Below are 15,939 nucleotides of genomic sequence, written 5' to 3'. Positions count from 1 at the left end.
GTGTGGTAGCATGCACCTGTATTCCCAGCTATTTGGGAGGCTGAAGCAAGGGGATTGGTTGAAGTTGTTTGTTTGTGGACAGTCTGTAAGGTCTTTTGTTTGGAGACCCTGTCTTGTAGAAACTAAAAAAGGTGCCTCTTTGGAACAATTAGAGAACCACATGCAAAAATAAAATAAAATAAAGTACATTGATCCATACCTTTCACTTTATCCAAAACATGAACTCAAAATTAATCACAAAATAGAAGAAAAGTCGTAGTGAACTTGGTGAGGCAGAGTTCTCAGATATGACAGTTAAACTATAAAAGAAAATTTTGATAAATTGGACACTGTCAAAATTAAACACTTGGGCTTTTTAAAAAGGCACTGCTAAAGCAATGAAAAGACGAGCCGCAGAGTAGGAGAAAGTATTTACAAATATCTGAAGAAGTACTTGTATCCAGAACTCTTGGGAGCTTCCAAAATGGCTAAATAGAGGTGTCCAGCGGTGGCCTCCTTCCCAAAGGAGGGCCAAAACAACATGTGAATAGCTGCATTGGAGGCAATGGCTGAGGGGGAATTCTGAAACTCACGAGGGAGAGATGGGGACCCTGTAATAGGGGGTGTTAAGATGGCAACATAGAGAGAGGAACATAGCACACCACTACCTCTGACCCCAGCCCTCTGAATGGGGGGGGGGACTCCTCTTTGTGGGCAAATGATAAATGGAAGAGTCTTGGCAAACCCCATCACTGGGAATGCCAGCAATACTAGCTTCAGGAGAGTTCCATAGTCATCATAGGTTTAGAGCCAGTCAGGAGAGGTGCCTGGAGTGTGCACCATAGCTTTACTTCAGAGAAGGAACTCACATCATCTCCTCCCTCACCCTCAAGGTCCAGGAGTATAGTGCCCTATTGAGAATGGAGCCACTGTGGGAATCTACACTGCCCCAGGGGACAGAAACCCTTGAATACCCCCATTGTGAAGTCCCCCCCCCCAAATTCTACCACATTCACACAAAAGCTTGCAGATTGTGAACCCAGTAGTGCAATTGTAACTCCAGTGCCCATGTCCACACAGTGCCCTGTGCTACAGGAGACAGATGGGTTAGCACAGTGATGCTCCCCACTGGATCTGAGGAAGCAAAACACTAGCCTCCTGAGATCTGGGGTCTGTCCCATGTCATACCTCCCTGCCACTCACTGCAGCTGTCAGCACATAGTCCTGCTGGGCCTGGGGGTGAGCCTCCCATGATTCATGCATCCCATGCCACTGCCTTTGAAGTACACCAAGAGACCTGAAGACATGCCTCACACTGGATCCCTGCTGCCAGCAATGCTCTCCCAAGTGGGGCTTGGGCATACATCCTCTACTCCATGTCCCAATGCCACCACTGCCGATGGTGGAGCGTGTCTGAACAGCGCCTGGGGAAATACCTACTTCACTCCACAGCCCTGGGACCACCATTCCCATTGCTGGAGTTGTTACATGATGGGCGTGGGCTGCTAGAGTGTCCCCACCCTCATGCACTCCTTGGAGATGGATGAGCTTTCTGTCCCCACTGCCGCATGCACCATGCCCCAACTATTAATTTTAGCTGAAAAAGTTATACCGAGACTTCACTATGGCATTCAACTAGAACAAAATCCAATGTAGTTCAGCAACCCAACGTGCTTAGGTACATCTTCAGGAGAATGTCTTTTACTTTGAAGGCTACTCGATAAAACTGGTAGAGATAAGGATCCACCAAATGTGCAAATATTATGTAGGCACACAAGAACTGTAATGAAGCAAAGTACCATGATGCCTCCAAAGGAGCATACCTCTCTAGCAGCAGCCCCCAAAGGGAAAAAAAGAATCGATGAAATGCCTGAATAATGCAAAAGAATGGTTCTAAGGAGACTCGAAGAGAGACAAGAAAATACAGATAATTCAATGACGTTTAAGAAAACAACTTATGATACGAATGAGAGGTATAGCAAGGAGACAGAGACTGTGAAAAAGAACCAAACAGAAATTTCGGAACTGAAGAACACAATATCAAATAAAAAAAAAATATAGTTGAAAGCTTCAACTACCAAATAGATCAAACTGAAGAAATAATTTCTGAGCTTGAAGACATTTTTTGAAATATCCTAGATCTCCCCTCACCAAAACAGTAAAGAATATTTCTGAGACTTATGACTTTGGGGACACCATTAAAAGAATAATTTTTTTTCTTTTTTGCATTAGGAATATTCAAGAATGAAGAGAGGGGAAAGACATAGGAAATATATTCAGAGAAATAATAGGTGAATATTTCTCTAATCTTGGGAAAGAGGTGGACATCTAGGCCTAGAATGCCCAAAGGACCTCAAAGAGATTTGTTCCCAAAAGTCCTTTTCATGATGTATTATACTCAAATTGTCAGAAGTCCAAGATGAAGCAGCAAGAGAAAAGTTATCAAGTCAAATTTAAGAGAATCCTTATTAAACTACTAGAATATTTTTCAGCAGAAGACTCCTAGGAGGGAATGGAATGATACAAAGTTCTGAAAGAAAAAATAATATGCCAACCAAGTAAATTATACCCGGAAAAACCATCCTTCAGAAATAAAGACTTTCTAAGACTAATAAAAACAGAGGGAATTTACCATCACCTACAAAAAATGCTCAAAGAAGTCCTACATCTGTGATCAAAAGGTAGATAACTACCCATCATGAAAACTAGTGAAAGATAAAACTCAATGAATGGTAAAGCAGATGCATAAATGAGGAAGAGAAAAGAATAAAATCCTAACCAGCACAGAACCACCAATAAGCCACAAAAATAAACAATAAGAGAGATGAAACTGAACAAAAAGACATTAAAACAACCAGAAGACAATTAACAAAATAGCAGTAGTAAATCCTTATTTTTCTTTCTTGACATTAGGAAGCAGGGCTTTATTCTGCAATATGGAGGAAACATACTTTGCCCACCTGCCCCAGACATAAATAGTTACCACTCAGAAACTGGCCAGCAATGCCCCTTGTGGACCCGTTGCAGGGTTCTAAAGACAAACCAGAGCCCCAAAATTCTTTCTTCCCTTAAACACACCTATATCATTATTTACAGAATTCACTTTTCTACTGGTATCAAAAATTATACTAAAAATTTATCACTAAAGTAACTTTATTATATTTTTTCCCTCAAAATATCTCCACTGTCCTGATGACTTCTGCCTCGTATTTTCTTGGTGTATACTGTGTCCTTATCCTTCTTTAGGTTTTCTGCACGTCTCTTGGCACCTTGGGTGACTCTCTGCTCCAATTCACTCTCCAGTCTAGGTGGCAGCCCGGCTTCCTGTTCCTCAGACACCTGAAGTCTGAATTTGCGGTTGCTCCTTTCTCTCCCTGGTTCCTTGTGGGGACTGCCACGCTTTTCTCCCTCACTTCCTCCTCGGCTGAGTCTAAAAATTTTAATAAACAGAATTGAACCCGGGGAAGAACACAACCCCAATAGGGAAGCTGAAAAAAATGAACACAAAGCAGAAGATTTAGGGCCTGCCGATAAGGGAATGTTGCTGCAAAGCAGTAGTAAATCCTTATCAGTAATAATCTTGAATATAAATGGATTAAACCCTTCAATCTAGAGAAATAAAGTGGCTGAATGGATTAAAAACTTGCACTCAACTACACACTGCCCACAAGAAGCTCACCTCAGTCAAGGAAACATACAGATTAAAAGATAAGGGTTGCAAAGGGAGGGGAGGGGAGGGGTCATGGGGGCAGGAAAGGTCGTATAATGAGATGGGCATTATTACCCTACATACATGTATGACTGTACATATGGTACAACTCCACATTGTGAACAACCAGAGAAATGAAAACGTGTGCTCCATTTGTGTACAATGAATTGAAATGCATTCTGCTGTCATATATACCTCATTAGAACAAATAAATAAACAAAAGATAAGGGTGGGACAGATGAATGGATAAAGAAATTGTGGTATATATACATAACGGACTATTACTCGGCCATGAAGAATGATTTTATGATTTTCGCTGGTAAATGGATGGATTTGGAGACTTTCATGCTAAGTGAAATAAGCCAATTCCCCAAAACCAAAAGTCAAATGTTCTCTTTGATATGTGGATGCTAAATCACAAGAAAGGGAAAGGAGGAGAAGAATAGACATTCAGGGGACTAGACAAAGTGGAAGAATTTGATCTACAAGACTGAGATCCTAATTAGAATAAGATATATTCCATGTTGTATAAACATATCAAAATAGATTCTACTCTAATGTATAACTAAAAAGAACAAATAAAAATTTAAAAAATTGAAGAGTTGGAAAAAAAAGTCATTCCAAGCAAATGAAAACCAAAAATGAGAAGGAGTAGCTATACTTAACACACAACCAGAATAGACTATAAGTAAAAATAGTATAAAACGTCACTATGTAACTATAACATTTTCTACTCAACAGGAGGATATGACAACTATAAACATTGGAGCTTCCAATTTTATAAAGCAAATATTATAAGATCTAAAGAGAGATATATAATAGTTGGAGACCTCAACACTACATTTCCATGAGTGAACGTATCATCTAGACTCACCCCAAAGTCGATAAAGAACCATTGGAATTAAGCTGTACTATAGACCAAATGGATCTAACAAACACTTGCAGAAGATGTCTATAATAGTGCAGAATTCAAATTCTTTTCAATTTAAGGAACTAGAAATGCAACAGCAAATTAAACTCAAAATTGAGAGAGGTAAAAATTAAATGAATATCAGAGCAGAAATAAACAAAATACAGACTGAGAAAGCAAGACAAATATTGATGAAATGAAGAATTTTTTTTAAAGATGAAACAAGAAAGTCAAATTATTTCTAGTCATAGATGTTACGGTTTATATATAGAAAACCCTATAAACCTTTAGAGATGCTATCCAGAAAGAGTATGGGGGGAGAAGACCCAAATAAAATCAGTGATGGAAAAGGAGACGTTATAACTGATACCTCGGAAATACACAGAATCATTAGAGACTATTGTGAGCAATGACACACCAAAAAATTGGAAAAAAATAGAAGAAATGGAATAATTTCTGGTCACATATGACCTGACCAAAATGGAACCATGAAGATGTAGAACTTGAACAGACCTCCAATAATGAGCTACAAGATTGAATCAGTAATAAATCGTCTCCCAACAAAGAAAAGCCCAGAACCTGATGGCTTTGCTGCTGAATTCTACAAAACATTTTAAAAAGAGCCAATACCAATTCTCTTCAGACTATTCCACAAAATTGGAAAGGAAGAATCTCTGCCAAACTCATTCTCCGAGGCCAGCATTACCCTGATAACAAAACCAGAAAAAGACAACACACAGAAAACTGCAGACCAATATCCCCAATGAACATAAGTGTAAAAATTCTCAACAAAATGCTAGCAAACCTCATCCAAGAGCACATTGTAAAGATTATACACCAGGATCAGATGGGATTTATCCCAGGGATGCAAGGATGGGTCAACAGATAGAAATCAGTAAATGAAATACAGCACATTAACGGAATGAGAGACAAAACCTCATGATCTTAACAGACATAGAAAAAGCATTTGATAATATTCATCATCTCTTCATGATAAAAAAAAAGAAATTAAGTACGAAAAAAACAAAGATCAACTCAATAAAGGCTATGTATAAAAATTCACAGCAAACATCATGCTAAATGGGTATGGCGGGGAATGAAAGAATTTCCTCTAAGATCTGGATGAAAACAAGGGTGAGAATTTTCTCCTATTCAACATACTACTAGAAATTTTTGAACAATTAGGCAAGAGAAAGGAAAAAAAAGCATCTAATTGGAAAGGAGAAAGTCAAATTATTCCTAGTCACAGATGGTATGGTTTTATATATAGAAAACCCTAATAGCCAGGCACAATGGTATGCACCTATGTTCCTAGCTACTTGGGAGACTGAGGCAGGAAGAATCACGAGTTCAAGGTCAGCCTCAGCAACTTAGTAGGACATAGTCTCAAAATAATAAAAAAATATTGAGGACATATGGGAGTGGAATCCAGTGGTAAAGCACACTTGAGGTTCTCTTCCTAGTACTGAGAGAGAGAGAGAGAGAGAGAGAGAGAGAGACAGACAGACAGAGACAGAGACAGAGACAGAGACAAGGAGGGAGAGGGAAGGAGGGAGGGAGAGTCAGCCTTAAGGACTCCACTTCTGTTGCAACTGATAAATGAATTCAGTAAAGTTGTAGGATAAAACATCAACACACAAAAACAGTAACATTTTTATACAGAAATAACAAATTACCTGAAAAGTAATAAAGCAATCCTATTCACAATATCTATACAAATAAAATACGTAGGAATTAAGCTAACCAAGGAAGTGAAAGACTATTACAATGCAAATTATTAAGTGCTGGTTAAGAAAATTATAGAGGACATGATAAATGGAAAGACATCCCATGCTCATGGATTGGAAAAATTAATATTGTCAAAATGCCCATTCTATACAAAGCAATCTATAGATTTAATGTAATCCCCATCAAAATACCAATGGCATTCTTCACAGATTAGAAAAAAAACAATCACAAAATTCTTTGGAACCATAAGAGATCCAGAATATCTAAAGCACCTTAAGCAAAAGGAAAAAAAAGTTCTAGGCATCACAATATATGACCTGAAAACCTACTACAAAACTGTGCTAATCAAAACAGAATGGAAAGTCCAGAAAGTAATCTACATGATTATTTTTCTTGGTACTGGGGATTGAATCCAGGGCCTTAAACATACTAAGCAAGTGCTCTCTCTACCCCTGAGCTACATCCCAGGCCATACTTTTTTTATGGTATTTTGAGACAGCATCTCATTTAGTTTTCCAAGCTGGCCTCAAACTTGTGATCCTCCTACCTCTGCCTCCTGAGTAGCTAGGAGTATAGGCCTGTACCACTGTGCCTGGTCAGCCAGCAATGTTTGCCAAAGGAATCAAGAAGATACCTTAAAAAAAAGGACAGTCTCTTCAATAAATGGTGCTGGGAATGGTAGAGGGGAGGAAAGGGAAGTACTAGGCCTGAGAAGAGAGGGGGAGTACTGGGGAATGCAATAAACCTAGTTATGCATGTATGAATATATTATAAATAATCCTACTTTTATATATAATTATAATGCACTGATTAAAAATAAGTAAATAGAAGGGAGAGCTGTAGAGTAGAAGAGGGGGACCAGGTGGAGGGAAGAAGAGACAGAATAAGAAAGTACTGTGGGATAAAACAATTATGTGTATGTATTAATATTTCACATGAATCCCACTAATATGTATAATTATAATGCAGTAATAAAAACATAATTAAAAAAGAAAATAAAAAACTGATAGAGGCAAAGATTTTTTTTTGTGGGTAAGGCCTCCAAAACACAGGAAACCAAAGCAGAAATAGACAGATGGAATTGTAACAAAATAAGAAGCTTCTGTTCAGCAAAGGAAATAATCAACAGAGTTAAGAGACAACCTACAGAATGTGAGTAAATACTTGTAAACTATTCATCTGACAAGGAGTTCATATCCAGAATATCTAAGGAATCAGACAACTCAGCAGCAAGAAACAAACTATCCAATTAAAAATGGCAAAGGGACTGAATAGACATCTCTCAAAAGAAGAGAAACAAATGGCCAAGCAGTATATGAAAAAATTATTATCATCAGAGAAATGCAAGTCAAAACATAATGAGATATCATCTCAACTCAGTTAGGATTGCTGCCATCAAGAAGATAAAAAGTAACAAATGCTGGCCAGGTTGGAGAGAAAGGGGATTCTTATACACTGTCGGTGAGACTGTGAATTACTATAGCCAATATGGAAAACTAAATACTGAAAATAAGACTATTACATGATTCAGCTACCCTACTTCTGAGTATACATCCAAAGGAAATGAAATCATTATATCAGAGAGATTCCTGCATGCCTGTGCTTATTATAGCATCATTCACAAGAGTCAGGGTTTGGAATGGCTGAGATGTTCATTAAGAGATGAATGGATTTGAAAAATGTGGTATGTATACACAATGAAATATTATTCGTCACCAAAAAAGGACATTATCCTGTTGTTTGTGGCAACATGGATGGAAATGGAGGACATCATATTAAGTGAAATGAGCCAGGCACAGAAAGACAAATACTGAATGTTCTTATGCATTGGTGGGAGGTCACTAGAACCTAAGAAGGGACGAGGAGATAGGAAGGGTAGATAATGGGTACCAAAATATAGTTAAAAGAGGGAGAGTAGAGCTGATATCGTATAACACAGTAGGGTAACTGTAGTCTACAACAATTAATTATGTATTTCAAAATAACTAGAAGAATTGAAGAGTTCCCAGCACATGGGAATGATGATATTTGAGGAATCGGAATGTTAATCACCCTGACTTAATCATTACACAGTGAATACATTTATCAAATGATAATAGTGTATCCCCAGAATAAGTACAAATATTGTATGTCAATAAAAATTTTGAGAAAAGAACTCTTAAAATTCGATAGTAAGAAAATAGTCAACCCGGCATTTAAACAGGAAAAATATTGGAACAGACACTTCACCCAAGAAGATATATGGGCGATGATAAATAAACACATGACGAGATGTTCAAAATCATTCATCAATAAGGAAATGGGAATTAAAACCACTGTGATATACCACTACCCCACATCAAAGTGTCTAGAATTTAGAGCAAAGTGACTATATTCATGTGCTGGAGAAGATATGGAGGGATTGGGACCCTCATGCCCTCTTCTCTTACAGTCCAACCTGTAAACAATGTGTTAGGAGAATGTGTCAACAAACAAACTGGCGTATTCATAAGTTGGAATTGTACTCGGCAATAAGAAGGAATAAACTCTTGGTCTGTGCAAAAACATGGACAAATCTTAACCGCGCTGTAAGAAGGAAGCCAGTATATACTGTGTGATTCCATTGATGTAAAATCTAAGAAAATACCATTTAGTTTAGAGTGACAGAAAGAAGATCAGTCATTGCCTGGGGACAGGAACCGGGTGGGTCAGGAGCAGGAGGGAGAGGTAGATTATGAAAGCTAAAGCAGCTTTGAGGAGTGATGACCATGTTTATTATCTTGATTGTGGTGACGGTCGTGTGGGTGTGAACATATGTCAGAACTTAATAAATTGTATGCTTTAAACACATGCACCTTATCCCCGATGGCTCCCGGGAGTGTCCAAGCAGAGTCAGGACCTCCATCATTTCCTTTCTGTGGCCAGAGGGTAATTGGTAATCAGGACACTGGCTGCTACAGTCACCCTTGCTATTTTATCGCTGGCTGTAGTGGCTGCTGGCCTTTGACAAGTGTTTGTGTTCGGCAAAGATTCTTGAGTTCCTTGCAGAGGGAATTTGTAGGAACACCAAGTCTTGGGACAACAAAGACACCTGAGAGGGAGGCAGGACAGAGTGTGGGGGAGCAAAGAGGGCAGAAGAGGAGGCCCAGGAAGACCTGAGGAGTGGGTTCAATTTGGCTACTGGACCAGCATGGTCTGCAAGAACTTCTGGGTAGAGCGATTTGAGAAGTAACTGAATCTTGGGATAAAGTGGTGGGTGGGCAAATGATTCCACCCCCACACTGGTAGCTTGGGGTCCGTGGGGAGAGACACTGGACTGGGTACCAGGACACTTGAGGTTTGTGGTGATCTTAGCCGATCTCTTCCCTTCTCTGAACCTTGGACTTCCCAGGGTGACCCGGGCTTGAAGATGCCCAAGTCTCCTTCTAACACTGACCTTTACTCTGACAAATGGCTTTGTGAACGTGAGGGCCCCTGTCCAGCAGTCCTGACTCATCTGTCTTGTTTTGATTTGCAGAGACATTAATGGACACCAGGACTGCAACCGCGGAGCTGGGCTGGACAGCCAATCCTGCCTCGGGGGTGAGTGTCAGACCATCATCCTTCAATACTGTGGTGAGACCTAAGCCTATAGGTTGGCTGGGGGAGCAGAGCCTTTCCAAAAGGGCACTGTGGGGATGGAGTACAGGTGGGCATGGCTGGTTCTATTGTCCATCCACAGAGACACAGTCCCAGGAGTCTCCGACCTAAGTTGCTGCCTAGTATAGTGATGTAGACCATCTCTTATCACAGTCCTCTTGAGAGCTGGACCCACATAACTCAGGCCATGGCTGTGTGGGAACAGAGCACACGGCTAGTGACATCTATAATGCCCATAGGGGGTTCAGAGAGGGCAGAGATATTAGGGCATAGCTGGAATTTATAAGGGCTGGAGTGCTCTTTCTCCCAGAGCTTGTCCTAGAGAGACAGTCTACATTCACTGAACAGTGTGAATGGCTAGACCCCATAGCTACAAATATGGATAGCCTTGAGGGTCTGGTTGGTCTCCTGTGGGGACCAACACATTCATGGGTAAGCGGGAGTGCATCTCTCCTCTGTGACACTGGAAAGATCAACAGACAAGTGTGGCGTAGAGGTGGGAGTGAGAAACCCAGAGGCAGACAAAAGGTCTTTGCAGAGAAGGTGCATGGGAGGTTGGTTTTGAAGAGTGAATAGGAGTTTCAAAGATGGTGCATGGAGAGTCTGGGAAGAATAGATGAGGGGAAAGTCCAGTACACAGCAAGGTGTGGATAGTGCTGAGATGGGCTGGGTGTGGGGTGGGATGTGGCATGGAGTGAAGGGCCATGACTGCCAGGCTGAGTGAAGAACTTGAATTTTAATGACGAGATCCCAGGAGGGAGAAGTAAAGGGTCGTACTTGTTGACAGGATTGGGGAGAGTAATACATGGAAGAGGCTCTTGCAGCTGCCTTGGAAGTGTCAGAAGAATCCGACTAAAAGGGGAATCTCACAGGTGGAAGAATCGCTAGTGGAGGGAACATGGCAGGAGAGGGAAGAGAGAGGGACAGAAGCGGTAGAGATGACGTGATGTGCAGGTCTCTGGCGTGGGTGATTGGCTAGCTCTGGGCTTAATCATAAAGAAGAATGAATGGGATCTTTATCCTATCCAGGGTCTGAAGTTGGGCTGGGACAGGTGACCTTAGGCTTTCTCAGCTGCGCCAGACCTTCTCTGTAGGTCCCTGTGTTTGGTAACCCCTGCACCATGCAGGTGACCTCCAGCACATCAGGGCCAGAGCACATTACATCCAGTCCTATCATCCCTGGTTCTGCTGTAGGGATGGTTCTAATCCGGTCTCAGGTCGGGCGGTGACTTCACTTGTGCTTGGCCCCTGGGGTCTCACTTACAACCTTCCTCCAGCATTTGCAGAAGCTCACTGCTCCCAGCATGAACCTCGTGCCTTGGGGTAGGGGAGTCAGGTCCATGTTGAGCTGGTGTTACCCAAACACAGAGGGGGACAATGGCCGAAAATGCCCACTCTGGACAAGTCCAAATCCTACCAGGAACAATGTAGACAATTAGGGAAACCTCCCCATTCCAGCTTGGGACTTTGTGTAAAGCAGATCATGTGGCAAGTCTCACAGGTTGCTAGAATATTAAGAACTTGCTCTCTTTTACAAATTATATTATTGTTTTAAGGCTTATATGTTTTTATAAGGAGATGTGATGTGTGACCATTTTCCCCTTGATCTTTGAATAAAAACACCTGTCTTTAGTGTATGATCTCCTTTCCCAAGGAAGATGCTCCTTAGAGAATTGCAAGTCAAGTGGTCCCCTTTAGAAGTGGTGGCTATCTGGACTGCCCGTTGTCCACCCTCCCACCAGGTCCCAGCATGACTTGGCTGCCAGTCCCCAGTGTTCTTTATGAGGGGACATAAAACCAGGTAGTTCTTTTCCTGTGTCCTAAGCAGCTTCGGAGCCTTTCTTGTTTGCAGCAACTAGTTGGAGTGTCTGGCTAGCCCTTGCCATGGGTTGAGAGAGATCTCTTCCATTCCGACATCTCTTCTCTCCTGTTTTCATCTGGGTCAGTGGCCTCCATTCTCCTGACACTTCAGTGACTCCTAGCCCAAGCTCCCACATCCAATTGCCAAATCTTTCATTAGATGCTCTTGGTCATGTCATCTAAAGAGAGTGAATCACTCTCTTTACACATGTGGATTTCTCCTTCACCCTAGCACATCATAAATGCTTGAACCTGGGAAGAATTCTTGACTTCTCCTCTGTCATCTTCAGACCTCTGCTCACTTGGACCATCCTGAGAGACACCTTCCCTGCATCACAGCCATGACATACCCCTATCATATGTCATCTCAGTACCAGGGAGTTTTTCACAGTAACATTCTAGAGCATTGCAAATTTTCCATCTCTATTTGCTGTTTTCTGTTTTACCTCACCACCTGCCTTCAGCATGACTTCCGTGGTGCAGAACTTGATATATTTGTTTACCACATTCCTGTGGTAAAACTTGCACCTGGTTCAATGTGTATTTGATGAAAGTTTCTGACTTGGGCAAGTGAATGGATGCTGGTGCCATTCTGGGAGGAGGAGGGCATCTGCAGAGAAGCACACTTGAGTTTAGTCTCGGACCTGCTGAGCTGGAAATTGCCGCAGTCTGGCTGGGCACAATCAGGAGCCACTTGTCAAAAGAAACTAACTTTATTTTTAGAACCACACACGCCAAACAAAACAGCCTCTCAGGAAAAACCCTCAGAGCCTCAACTGCCACCACCGGCTTCCCACAAGCCTCTCTCTCCCACCCAAGCTTCTCTCCACCTCCCCCAATCCTCCTGCTCTTGAGGCCGATTGGCTGGGTCACGTGGGCGGAGCCAAAAAAAGTCCCCCAATGAGCAGCTCCGTGGTCTGAAAGGGCAGGGAAACAGTCCAATGAGCATCACCGCAGAGGAGCCAATCAGCTAGATGTTGCTGGGGCCGCTGTGAAGTTTGCTGGCAGCTGGAAGTTTGCTGGGGTCCCTTTGGCTGTGGCTCTCAACAGGAAATGCATCTGGAGCATCCACAGGGAGGTGCCCCCCTCAGCATTTGGCTTAAGGGTGATGGAACGAGAGTGGGCCCTCTGTCCATGGGATGGGAGCCCAGAGGGTGACTGCATCTCCCTGGGACAGTGTCTGGAGGGAGAGGAGGTAAGAAGTCTGGATGGATAACCTGAATTGAAGAGTCACACAGAAAGAGGAGCCTGAAAAGGAGACTGGCCTAACAGGTACAAGAAAATCAAAAAGGGATCCTGTATCAGAACCAAGGGAAGGGGTGGAAGGAGGAAGAGGGGACAAGAGTGACAATGCTGCTCGGTGTTGAGCCTTCTCACTGCATTTGGCCACAAAGACCCTATGGGTGACCTATATAGATAGTTTCAGAGGGGACCAAGACAGGAAGCTAGAAAGCAGAGATTAAGGGTCTGAGCAAGCAGGAGGTGAAGTGATAGGGAGAGCAGTTTGTGAAAGGGAGGGAAGACAGAAGAAAGGAAGCCATGGGTATATTTGTCTTTTATGGGGAAGGGGGTACTTTGCTGTTGTGTGCTCTCTGCCTATGTATGTATATGCATCTTCTCTGCTGAGCTACAGAGAGCTGAGTGCTCAGGCTTGGTGAAGGAAATCATAGAATAGAAAATTCCCTACATTCATACCTTTTTTTCTGAGATTGAGGGTGAGGTCTGGAGAGTAAGAGATGAGGAGGTGCATGTTTTTAGGGGTTTGGAGAAGGTCTGAACTAACAGACCCTGTGAGTGGAGAGAGGCTGGGCATCTTTAGAAAGAATACCGCTGGGCATGAGGACCAAGTTGTGGCTGAAGGCCACACATTTGTGATGGCTCTGATCTGTGGGTCTCCTTCAGCTGTCTGCCTCTACCTAGAGGAGGGTGTGGCAGTTATGGTGGCACAGAAAGCATGGAGGGACTGATGAGGCAGGGAGCTGAGCACATTGGCAAGAGGCGATTGGCATCTTGGATCACAGCATCTACCCACCAGAAAGGAGAGTGAAGAGGAGGGGAGGACCATTGTGACCATGTTTGGGGACACCAGAGGGGAGTCTCGGTGGGGCTCTAGAACAGATATGAAGGCATGGCTGAGGCTGGAGCAGGACCAGAGGTTGTAGCATGGCCTGTGTGGTGGGTTCCACAGAGGCCAAGGGACGGCCGAGCCCTCAAGATGAGTGAGTGGTGTTCACGTGTGTGTGCTCTCTGCCTATGTATGTATATGCACGTTTGTATACAGTATGTGCAAGTATGTCTGAATGTATATATGTGTATATATGTTTGTATATTTATATATGTGTATGTACACATATGTATGTGTTTATATTTGCATATATATATCCGTATGTATGTGTATTATATTTGTGCATATATAGGTATGTATATAATATACATGTTTTATGTATATATAAAACATGTATATTATATACATGTTTATTATATAAAACATGTATATTATATACATACCTATATATACAGTGAGTATACATATGTTTATGTGTATGTGTAGAGATAAAAGTCTGTTATATATGCATATGTGTATGTGTATAGATGTGCATATGTGTATATATCTGTGTTTACACGTATATAGATAAGGGTCTGTGTATATATCTATAGGCATATGTATGTGTATATTTGTGCATATGTATATGTACCTATGTGTGTTTACATGTGTATATATGTGTGAGTGTATACATAGGGGTCTGTGTATATGTGTGTGTGTGTGTGTGTGTGTGTGTATACATGAAGTTAAATGAGCTGATTTCACCTTATACCTTTCTGAGCAGTTCTGAGAGTTCTGGAAATATTTTTAGAGATGGGAGGATTATTGGTGTGACTGCTGGGCTTCCAGAGCAGGCCACCGTGAAGGGAGCAACACTCACACAAATACCCACATCTGGTGACTAAATCCCCACATGAGGTGCGCACTCATGAGCACAGGCGCACTCAGTCCTTCCTGCACAGCCACTACCCGCCTGACCACGTGTGGACCATCTGGGCCATGTGGCAGTCTCTGGCTACCTCCTCTATCCGGTCAGATCCTCCAGTTGCCCACCTCATGGGAATAAGGAAAGCGCCCTTCAGAGAGAAACCCACTGTAATAATGCCTCATCTGTTTCAAGGCCAAGCAAAATCAATGAGAATTTATCTGGGTTGATGGGTGAGAACTTTTGGAGCAGCAGCTAAGGCCCCAGGTCTTGGCATCTAAGCAGCGGTCTTGCCTTCCAACTCTGCTGCTCCCTGCCTGTGTGATCCGGGGCCTGTCATTTAGACTTGTTCAGCCCCAGTTTTCTCCTCTGCCCAGTGGATAACTTTGCCACCTATGAGATGATGTCAGCAAAAAGTTTTCCTTGGTACACACTTAAGAAATGTTAACACATCACTAGCCCTCTGGAGGGCTGAAGTTTTTCTTATCTTCCTTTGATGGTTCAGTCATACTAATTAAGACAGAAAAGCCTGAGCTACATTAGGCAGATCCAAGAGAAATTTGGCTGTGGGCAAAATCATTTTGTGAATGGAATTTCATGTATTTGAATTTTGGGACATGCCAGGGCAGGAGCTGGGAGGTGGGGTGCGATTGGTCAGACTTCTCAGCTTGGGGCCACTGCATGGGGGCTGGAAGCCATTCTCGCCTACACTTTGTATCAGTCGGGGCTTTTTGATCAGTTGTGACAGAAAAGCAAAACTTAGTACTGAATGAAGTTCATGGAAGTTCATGAATGAAGTTCACGGCACTGGATGGTCCAGGGGCTGATATGGCTTCATGTTTGGGCTAGTAGATAACTAGGATCAGTATCCTCACACCTCACCTCTCTGCCCTCTCTGCAGGGGCTCCAGCCCTTTCAACCCCTTCCATCCATATGCTCTGGGGAAAAACAAGCACCTCCTTGTGGACCCTCCAGCTGAAGCCCTGAAATTAGCTCTGATTGGGCCTGAGAGGCTTGGCTTGAATCCCATGCCTGCCCTGAACCAACCTCAGTAGCCAGAAAATGCAGAATGCTTATTGGCTCCCACACTGGGTCTGTGTGCATCTGGAATTGTGCAGGGTATCCTGGACGCCCAGGGGCTGAAGGGCAGAAAGGAGTCATTCTTC

General features: G+C 42.5%; 1 protein-coding gene across 1 annotated transcript in view; it reads left to right on the top strand.

Moving 5' to 3' along the window:
- Ephb1 (EPH receptor B1) overlaps nt 1–15,939 on the top strand; it is a 425,502-nt gene that overhangs the window by 130,446 nt on the left and 279,117 nt on the right. The window contains exon 2 of the mRNA XM_048794387.1: nt 9,823–9,887. Within this exon, the coding sequence (XP_048650344.1) occupies nt 9,823–9,887 (65 nt within the window). The remainder of the gene's footprint in view (nt 1–9,822; nt 9,888–15,939) is intronic.

The sequence above is a fragment of the Marmota marmota genome, unplaced genomic scaffold (genome assembly GCF_001458135.2).
Source record: "Marmota marmota marmota unplaced genomic scaffold, marMar, whole genome shotgun sequence".
Classification (NCBI taxonomy): domain Eukaryota; kingdom Metazoa; phylum Chordata; class Mammalia; order Rodentia; family Sciuridae; genus Marmota; species Marmota marmota.
Note: the sequence above shows the minus strand (reverse complement) of the source record. Positions and strands in the feature narration are given on the sequence as shown.